General features: G+C 43.4%; 1 protein-coding gene across 1 annotated transcript in view; it reads right to left on the reverse strand.

The window, feature by feature from the left end:
* LOC115863584 (zinc finger protein 271) overlaps positions 1–9,124 on the reverse strand; it is a 51,036-nt gene extending 41,912 nt beyond the window's left edge. Inside the window, exons 1-4 of the mRNA XM_030876529.3 lie at positions 9,064–9,124; positions 7,257–7,750; positions 6,840–6,981; positions 3,196–4,187 (exon numbers count right to left, since the gene is read on the reverse strand). Coding sequence (XP_030732389.3) covers positions 3,196–4,187; positions 6,840–6,981; positions 7,257–7,664 — 1,542 coding nt within the window. The 5' untranslated portion in view covers positions 7,665–7,750; positions 9,064–9,124. The remainder of the gene's footprint in view (positions 1–3,195; positions 4,188–6,839; positions 6,982–7,256; positions 7,751–9,063) is intronic.
* Between the last annotated feature and the right edge of the window lie 1,763 nt (positions 9,125–10,887).

Here is a 10,887-nt window from a genome sequence, read left to right on the forward strand (position 1 = left end):
AACAATTACCTTTGACATCCACCTACTTGGTGCCCCCTCTGTTTCATATAGACTGTTGAAGCTTTAACTGTAAGAGATCACCTACTTCAGCTTTCTTAAACTGAGGGTCCAGAGTTGTCAGGTGACTTCCTTATGGCTGCAGAATTCACGGAGAAGCACTAATGAGAACAGAAGTCTTCACTTCAAGGCTATTGCTTTTCTCAACTATAATCACTTTCATGCAAATAACTTATATTTGCACAGAGATTTATAATTTGCACTTTTTTTGTTGTTGTTGTACACTAGTCAGATGAGTATATCTGCCATTGTCACTTACCAGTTAGGAAGTCACAGATCAGTTAACGAGTTAGCTAACTGCCTAGGACTTGGAAGGCACAAAGATGCCATAGAAAGCACATGCTTTTCTTGATAACTTCTCAGCTATCCTGGGCTTCCATTCCCTTTTAAACCTTTTTTTCTCTAACTTTAGAAATTTTAGGTATTTATTGTAGAAAAAATTGGAAGACACAAACACAAGAAAAAATTAAATCTCCTATAATCTTATTATTCAGATATAACCAGTATAGCATTAAGATTATATATATTTCCAATATTTTTAATGCATAAATATATTTTTACACAAATCGTATTGTACATATCGTCTTATATTTTTACTTAAGATATGAACGCTTTCTTATTTAATATTAATCAACATCACTTTTAACAGCTTTTAAGACTTTGTATACATTCATGATGGTTTCTGAAGCATACATTTCCAGGTAGAATTTTAAAGTCAAAAGGCAATGTTTAAGGCTTCTGGTATTGATTGCCACAGACAGCATCTACTCACATCTCACCAGCAGCATTAGAGCCCCAATTTCCCTGAATCTTTGTTAATTTTATGAGGGAAAAAAAGCGCCATCTCAACTCTTGCTTTAATATACATTTTTAATTCTAGCAAGGCTAATATTTACTGTCCATTGGCATTTATTCTTTTGTGATTTGCCTATCTAAGTACTACTTTTTTCTACTGGGACTTTTTCATGGGGAGATAGTAGAGTAGTGGCTCCCCAGACACGTTCTGGATTCCTACTGCCTGGGTCTAAAGTCTGAGCTCACCACTTTGTAGCTACATGACCTTGAGTAAGCCATGACCTCAAGCCTTCATTTCTTCATCTGCAAACTATGGGCTAAGAAGTAATACATATACACAAAGCCCTTTGCAAGTACCTATTGTTTCTTACCGATATATGTAAGAGCTCTCTACATAAAGAATATTTGCCTTTTGTAATATATGTTGTATCAATTCCTACTTAACATTTGTTCTGCCCTTTTCAGTTTGATTGGATCTTCCTCTGTGGAAGAGGAATATGAGTTGAATAGCTTTACCACGCTATTTTGTTATTTAACCTAGCCCTTTCTTTTCTCACATTCTCTCCAAGCTTGGGCATCTAGTCCTCCTGCCATTCTTACTGGTTAGTACATGCTCATGCCCCAACAGAAGCATTACTTCTCTATTTATCCTCATGAAAACTCTTCCTATGTGCAGGACTCGAGATTCCCAAAGGCTTGAATTTTTGGTAAGGTGTGTTGTAACTCTGACCTATTAGGTATTTTAAATAACATGTCTTTCTGTTGCTGACTAACCTATACACCTTTCTGCATTGCACTGAGAAGCACCAGTCTAGGGATCCTTTTCCTGCTGGGTCCCTCAGAAGAGGGCAGTCTCTCTGGATGGACCGTGACTATTACTGTTATTTCCCTTTAGCATGGTCTTTAACAAAGTTCACAAGACTGAAATACTGCTGATATGACAAAACTGAACACATGTGAGGCGCCTGGAGAGTAACAGACCCAGCAGTGGAGGAAGTTTTTAGTGCCTGAGCCTAGGGGTGTGCACTAGGAACTGTGGGAGTACAGACCCAGAAACCAATGATACGGCAGCCGGCAGCCGTAGCGGCTTCCGACCCGGAGCCTGGGGAGTTAGGAGGAAGCCGACAGAAGCGCTGGTCACGTCTCAAGAACCAAAGGAGTCCTTATGTCTGCGAGGGTGAGATTTGGAACTCTTAAGACTCTTAACTTCTAGACTGGGCTCTGCCCTCACCCACATGGAAGGCCTAGCCTCCAGGTTGGACAGGAAGCTACGTTTTAACCCTTCCCCTGGGGTCATACAAACCAAGACAAAGCTCCTCACCACGCCATGCTCCAAGGACTCCAGGTTTTGTCTATTTACAAATTTCTCCACTGGCTCACGTTTCACTATAGGCACTGTAGTAAACAGAGATTCTGGCCACATGCATGCTTTTCCTACAGACAGGAATCCACTTCAAAAGGAACTCATAAAGGAATACTCCAGGCAAAATGGCCTTTTCCTTTCCTCAGATGTGCCAGACTTTCTTCCTGGCCGGCCTACCTTCCTGGCCACTCATCCTTCAGATAATTTTTCTCAGAAGCCTCCCCTGATCCAAGGTTGGGCCAGGTACTCCTTAACATCACACAGCACTGATTGTACCATAGTGTCACTCCCTGTTTGTGTTGTCCGTGAAACTGAAGGTATGGTCTTATTTTCCACTGTATCCCTAGTGCCTGGCACAAAGCAGCCACTCAAAAAATAACTGTTGGATAACTTAATTTGTATTTCCTTTTCACTATCTCACTTCTGGTCTGCCATGGGCTCAATAAGTCATCGATGAAACTGTTTCCCCATATCTCGCTGCCCTGCCACTGTTCTTAACTGGTCAGTACAATTTTTGCATTCCTGAGACAAAACGTCCCTCATACTCTCCACACCACCCTCCAAATCTGGCCCACTGACAATTAGATGCAGTGACAGAGTTGCTGTGCCCTTTGTGACATTCTCATGGAAAAAGATGTTTCAATGCTATAGTCCCATCTTTCACAGTTCCTGAGTATTCTTACTGGTAAGAGAAAGGTGGAAGCAATGATTCTTCTGTCTGCTCTTCTAATTAGTCACAGGAAAAGCTTTCAGGGGACAATGTGCATGAGCACTGGCAAGTGCTGTATAAAGTCAGATTGATTCGAGACCTAGTACTGTACAACCACCTCCATGGAGTCTTACTCCAAATTAAATTAAACCCTTTTGACTAACAAAGATAGAAGCCTGACTGAAGTATGTACAGTATTCATTGTATTCATAAGTCACTTTACAGTGTGGACTCTCTGATGGCGCATGAGGACTGATCTGTGCCTGAAAGCCTTCCCACATTCACTACATATGTAAGCCTCATCCCCAGAGTGGATTCTCTGATGTTGAACAAGGGCTGAGCTCCTTTTGAAGGTTTTGCCGCATGTATTACACTGATAAGGTTCCTCTCCACTGTGAATTCTCTGGTGTCTGATGAGGTTTGAGCTCAGACTGAAGGCTTTTCCACACTCACTACATTCATAGGGTTTCTCCCCACTATGTATTCTCTGATGGGTTATCAGCTCTGAGCTCTGCCTGAAAGCTTTTCCACACTCATTACATTCATAAGGTCTTTCTCCTGTATGAATTCGCTGGTGTCTAATAAGCTTTGAGCTTTGGCTAAAGGTTTTCCCACACTCATTACACTCGTAGGGTTTCTCACCAGTGTGAATTCTTTGATGGATAATGAGATATGAACTTTGACTGAATGCTTTGCCACATTCATTACATTTACAAGCTTTCTCACCAGTATGGATTTTCCGATGTCTAATGAGGGCTGAGCTCTGGTTGAAGGCCTTCCCACATTCACTACATTCATATGCTTTCTCACCACTATGAATTCTCTGATGAATAATAAGATAGGACCTCAAACTAAAGGCCTTCCCACACTGGCTACATTTGTACGGCTTTTCTCCAGTATGGATTCTCTGATGTTGTGTTAGAGCAGAATGCTGTTTGAAGCTGTGCCCGCATACATCACACCTGTAAGGTCTCTCTTCTGCAGGAACTTTCTGATACGTTATAGAGTTTGTATTTAGAATCAACCTTCTCTGGGGCTCAGGATGGTCTTTGTTTCCTAGAGATTTGTGTGTGAAGATTACTTGACTAAAACTGCCCCCTTGGGAAGGGGATCTTCTTAACTTCTCCCCTGTAGCACTTCCTTGCTGCCACTCTGAACTGCTTTCATGTTCACTAATTCCTCCAAATGAAGGCTCCTGGGGAAGTCTTTGCGATTTCTCTCCTGAAATGTCCTTCTTTGTTGCTGATCCATTGTTCTCACAATCTGAAATGATAACAGCAAAAAAACAATTTTTTATTTCTCCACTTTCAATACTCTCTTTCTATGTGAGAGAAAATAGATGCTTCCACTTACAAACATAAAGCCATCTGCATGTATCTTTTCTTTAACTGGTCAAAATAGGGTCCCTCCTCCTTTCTAATACTAAGGCCTATATCTACAGTTTGAAATTTATCCTTTCCTGCTTCCTCTGAGACTTCAGTTGATCAGTTACCCACTATTCCTTTCCTATTGTTTTCAATCTCTTTCTCTGCTGACTCCTGTTCGTCAGCATTTAAATAAATTCAAGTCTCTCTCATTTTTTTAAATCAAGCTCCTTGCCTACACATCTCCCTCATGCAACATCACTCCCACTGAGAATAAACTTCTTCAAACGGTTGTCGGTACTCGTTCCCATTCTGCCATACCTGTGCACCTCCCACCCCCCAAACTACTCTCATCAAAATCAACTTCATAGCTGCTAAATCCAATGGCTTCTTTCTGGATCTTACTTAGTTGGCCTCTCTGTAGCACTGACACTGGGGACCACATCTTCCTTCCAGAGCCATTCTCTTCCAAATACATTAGCCTGATTTCTGTGGTTGTTCCTTCTTAGATTCAAGGTCAATCACTCGAACACGAGTTCCTCAGGGTTCTGTTCTGAGCTCTCATATATCCTCACTCCACCAACTCTCTATGTTCTAAGCTTCAATCACTACTTATGTTATAAGCTAATATCTCCCCAGATCCCCAATTCTATCCCAGTTCTATGAAGCTCTAGACTCTCGTATCCAATGCTAATTGGCCATATTGCTTGTAAATATTTGACAAGCACCAAAATGTCCCAAACTAAACGCATCATCACATGTATTTTTTTCCCTTATGTTTTCCCACTTATATGAATAGCACCGCCATTAATCAAGTTGTTCAAGACCGAAACCTGAGTATCACCCTCAACTCCTCTCCCACATGCTCCACGTTTAACAATGACCAGCTACTGCAATTCAAGTTAAATGCAGAAGAACAGGAGTCAGCCGTGATCTTTCCCACCTCTCACAATACATCTTGATTTATTCACTGTGGCCACTTGGATTACAACTGTCTCTAACCAGACTCTACTCTTGCCTTCCTCAAATCCATTCCCGCTCTGCAACTGAGTCCTAAAACACAAATCTGATCATGTCACTCACTCGTCTAAAACCCTTCAACTGTTCCCCACTGTACTGTACAAACGAATAAGGATGACAGACACGTTTTCACAACCTGTGTCCCAGTTTCGTCTCTAGTTTCCCTCTAACCAGCTCTCCCCTACGAGTTCTCTCTTCAAGTTAAATTGAATTACCTGCAATTCCCGGAATGGACTGTAATCTCTCACCTTCAGGATTTTGTGGATTTTGCTCATGTGATACTGTAATGTGGGAAATATAGATTTGGCCTCATCGCCAGTTCCTGGCACAGAGATTTTAAAACCCCTGAAAATTTCCTCTGTGGTAGAGACGAGAAGGTGCCGGAGGTTATGCTAATGAGTTGACTCTTGGAGGGCAGGGCGGCTGGTTGATTAGAGTGTTAGAACTTTTGGACCCATCCTCTGACCTCCAGGGAGAGGGGCTGGAGATTGAGTTAATCAATCACCAATGGCCAATGATTTAATTAACAAAACCTCCATAAAAACCTTAAACAAAGGGGTTCAGAGAGCTTCAGGGATGGTGAATGCACCCAGGAGAGTGGTGAACCCCAAACTCCAGAGAGACAGAAGCTCCTGTGCTCAGGACCCTTCTGGACCTTGTGCTATGGACCTCTTCATCTGGCTGTTCATTTCTGTCCTTTATGATGAACAGGTAATGGTAAGTAAGGTGTTTCCCTGAGTCCTGTGAGCCATTATAGCAAATTATGAAACCTGAGGAGGGGGTTGTGGAAGCACCAATTTGCAGCCATATCGGACAGAAGTGTGGATAATCTGGGGACTCATTACATGCAACTGGCATCTGATGTGGGAGGCAGTCTCTTGGGACTGAAACCTTAACCTGTGGGGTCTGCACTGGTTCTGGGTAGTTAGTGTCAGAATTGCTTGATGGGAGGGAAAACCCCACATATGCAGTGTCAGAAATGTTGTGAGCAGAGAAACAGTTTTTCCCTTTAGCTCGGGAATCTCCTCCTCCCACCTATTACCTGGCTTTCTTCTACTCAGAGTTCAAGTCCTAGCTTAGATGTCTCTCCCTCCAGGAAGTACTCCTTGGACCTCTAAGGTGGAGTTAGGGTGGGTGCCTTTGTATGTGCCCCCATAGTACATTAATTGTTCTGTAATTTACTACCCTATACTGTATTGTAATTGCCTTTTTGCTTGTCCACCACCCCATCTAGGCTTGAAAGTTCTTTCAGGATACAGACCCAGTGCCTACCACAATACAGACGTGTATTAGCACCTTATTAAGTCATGAAATGAAAGAATAAGTGGATAAATGATGGGGAAACTGACAAAAGGAGGGCTGACTGCAATTCATCAGGATTGCTGAATACAAAGGTGCTCAAGAGTGAGCACCTCCACTCGAGAATAATAAACGTGAGGCTCACATGGGGCATGCTGTAAAATGTTGTTAATTCTCTACCCTCAAGACCAGAGGCCTGATAACAGTTCCCAGATGAGTTTCTATTTCTTACCGCTTCTGGGGGAAAGGCAAGCTTCCCAGGGTTTCAGCTGTGTCTTTAAAGGCTGGAGTTCGATGTTTGTTAACCCCTGGGATGCTCCAAGACATGTCAAATCCGTCCATGGCACTGCTGGTCCCTGTGGACTAGCTGGGACCTGAAATCAGTAAAATTTGTGAGAAAATTTCTTTGTGAGAAAATCCCTAGGGAAAATGCTTAGTAAAAATCTCCAAGAGGTCACCGAAGACATCTCCAGGGATGACGGATAGGAACAAAAGAACTGTTGAAGGACAGAGACAGGTATGGCCCTGGTAGTCACTTCAGGGTTATGGTTCAGTAGAGACAAATTCTCACCCCATTCTTATGATGCCGCCACATGCTCCAGGAAGTAGATTTCTTTTCCCAAAACATATCACATCTCCCTGTTCTCACCTGCTGCCCTGGATCATCAAATTCCCTCTCCAAATCCTCCAACAGAGTCACAGCTTCCTCGCCACTTTTTGGACTGTGTTGCTGAACCCAGATCTGCAGCTCCTCAGGCAGGATGCTCAGGAACTGCTCCAGCACCAGCAGCTCCAGGATCTGCTCCTTCGTATGCAACTCTGGCCTCAGCCACTGACAGCAAAGCTCCTGGAGTCGGCCCAGAGCCTCCCGGGGCCCAGGTGTCTCCTGGTAGCAAAACTTTCTGAACTGCTGGCGAAACAATTCCTGGCAGGATCGGGTACTCCCATTCTGCTTAAGTTTCTGACCCCAAGAAAGGCTTTCTTCTACTTTCACTAGTATTAGCTCTTGTTCCTGAGAATTCTGAGGTACTGGGGTTGAAACTGCTCTGGATTCCATAGCCGTTCTGGGCTGAAACAGCTTAGCAAAAAGCTCACTACAACTGGGCCCTCTACTTCAGTTGCTTTTGAGTAATCTCTTCTTTCCTGAAGGATATAAAAGCACTGTTAACTTACAGCAATGAAAAAAACCTCTAAGAGCTTACAATAATAAAGATCAGTCATCGCTCTAAGAACTTACAATAATAAAGATCAGTCATCGGAGTAATATATGGAAAGGGATCAGGTTTGAGACTGTAACTAAGTAATAATCAAATGACAAAACTAAAAATCACCTCATTCAACGTCTCTCATTTTGTAGAATTCCTACCACATTTATGCTATGAGAAATTATTTTAGAGGCAAAAGAATGCAATATTAACATGAATCACATATTGAGAAATTTCCTTTTCAATTCTCTTTCAATCCTGTTTGTATCAAGCAGAATAGTCTGTCTTTAACACCTTCTGAAGATGTTACTTACAGAATTCCCTTTTAAATAAACTATAGGCCTCAGACTTCCATGGGTAACAGTATCTAGCTAGGATTTGATATGCTGATTTTTAAACGTTTATTTTTAGTTACCTTTAACCTATGGCACATAATGGTGCTTTTCATTTAGGTAGTAATAAAACATTTTTAAAAATCCATATTAAACATGAGTTGATTTAAATAAAAACATTGTTGGACGTTTGCCATTTGATTAAATTTAGTATTTAATGCGCTTCTTCAACATTGAGGCACTTATTATGGGCTCTGTCCCGAGCCAGGTATTAAGATACAAAGGTTTTTGCTCGTGAATAAATGAGTCTACCTAGAAATTAACCAAGAAGTATTTGTTAAATGCTTACCATGTGCGCAAATGTCAGATATTATAGAGACACAAAAGCAAAAACGTTAATCTCAACTCTCAAAAAGCTTAGAAGATAGGGGAGTAAACATTTTAAAAAGTGAAATATGGCAACAAATAATTGTTTTTAATTTTGTAATATATAGACCGATCATGATCTGATCTTTGGATGGGAGATTATTGATAGATAGGTGTACCCCTGAATTAGCAAGACAGATCAGTACATCTGAACACTAACACTACAGTTAACTTTAGAGAACAGAATATTTAGCCTACAAATCCGTGGTTTATTAACCAGCCCTGCCGCACTAGCCTTTCTATTTTTATATCCCGGTTAAATCGCAGCATCTGCGAAATCACGGCGGTAGAGGAATAACTGCCCTTTCCGCTGGAAAGCAGGGACAGTGCTGGTCTCCTCTGCGTCCCCAGGACACTCGGAGACGCCGCCCGGACAAGGTGCCGAGACCCGGAGATGGGCAGGCCGAGGAGCGGGGCTCCTCCACCCAGCACCCACTGCCCCGGCCACGCGCCCTCCCCGCCCCCGCTCCGTCTCAGGCCCCGTGTCCCTCACCGCGAAGCTCAGGAGCCGCCAGGGTACGAGCCCCGGACCTGCAGCTGCGAGCCACAAAGACCGGAAGTGCGCGCTCGCGGCCTTCCGCTCGCGCGGCCCCCCCACCCCCGAACCTCCATCCGTCCCGCCCCGTGCTCACAGTCAGCCAATCAGCGCGTGACTCCGGCCCTCCCACCGCTTTCCCGGGGTGGCTGCGGGCCCCGTGGAGTATCTACGCCAGGGCTCGGATGCTCTAGAGGCGGGGATCTTAGGGGGACGTCGCCATCCCCTAGGGCACTGTTGCACGCCTCGGCCACCTCCTACCCTGGCTTTCTTCCTCTTGATTTGTGTCGTGTCATTTTCCTGTAATTCCTGTGCATTTCCCGTACTGCCGACAGAAGTAAACCCGTGGATGAACGCGCTGAACAAAAAGTAGCAACCATTTATATTCCTTTTCCCTCTGCGTATCGTTTGAGCCTTCCAACTGCTCTGTGTGATAGCTATTTATGCTCATTTTACAGCCATAGACTCTGCCCAATGTCAGGCAACGTGTGACAAGAGACGCCGAAATCGCCGTAGTTCAAGGACACTCTGGGGCCCCAGACATTGCACCTCTAATGCAGGACTTTTCCATTTTTCACTGGAACTTAGCTGGCTTAAGTTTTATGGTTTACATTTTTCTTTGGCTGTTCAGTAGATTAAAAAATGGTGCCTCATTTTTTTTTTTTTTTTGTGGTATGTGGGCCTCTCACTGTTGTGGCCTCTCCCGTTGCAGAGCACAGGCTCCGGACGCGCAGGCTCAGTGGCCATGGCTCACGGGCCCAGCCGCTCCGCAGCATGTGGGATCTTCCCGGACCGGGGCATGAACCCATGTCCCCTGCATCAGCAGGCGGACTCTCAACCACTGTGCCACCAGGGAAGCCCACCTCATATTTTCCTCACATGTTTACTGACCATTTATGGTTCTAAATGGAAATGGCTTTTCCCTTTTTTTTTTTTACATCTTTATTGGAGTATAATTGCTTTACAATGGTGTGTTAGTTTCTGCTTTATAACAAAGTGAATCAGTTATACATATACATATGTTCCCATATCCCTTCCCTCTTGCGTCTCCCTCCCTCCCACCCTCCCTATCCCACCCCTCTAGGTGGTCACAAAGCACTGAGCTGATCTCCCTGTGCTATGTGCTGCTTCCCACTAGCTATTTTACGTTTGGTAGTGTATATATGTCCATGCCACTCTCTCACTTTGTCACAGCTTACCCTTCCCCCTCCCCATATCATCAAGTCCATTCTCTAGTAGGTCTGTGTCTTTATTCCTGTCTTACCCCTAGGTTCTTCATGACTCTTTTTTTTCTTAGATTCCATATATATGTGTTAGAATATGGTATTTGTCTTTCACTTTCTCACTTACTTCACTCTGTATGACAGACTCTAGGTCCATCCACCTCGTTACAAATAGCTCAATTTCGTTCCTTTTTATGGCTGAGTAATAGTCCATTGTATATATGTGCCACATCTTCTTTATCCATTCATCCGATGATGGACACTTAGGTTGTTTCCATCTCCGGGCTATTGTAAATAGAGCTGCAGTGAACATTTTGGTACATGACTCTTTTTGAATTATGGTTTGCTTAGGGTATATGCCCAGTAATGGGATTGCTGGGTCATGTGGTAGTTCTATTTGTAGTTTTTTAAGGAACCTCCATACTGTTCTCCATAATGGCTGTACCAATTCACATTCCCACCAGCAGTGCAAGAGTGTTCCCTTTTCTCCACACCCTCTCCAGTATTTATTATTTCTAGATTTTTTGATGGTGGCCATTCTGACTGGTGTGAGATGATA

Source organism: Globicephala melas, chromosome 13 (genome assembly GCF_963455315.2).
Source record: "Globicephala melas chromosome 13, mGloMel1.2, whole genome shotgun sequence".
In the NCBI taxonomy this organism is placed as follows: Eukaryota; Metazoa; Chordata; class Mammalia; order Artiodactyla; family Delphinidae; genus Globicephala; species Globicephala melas.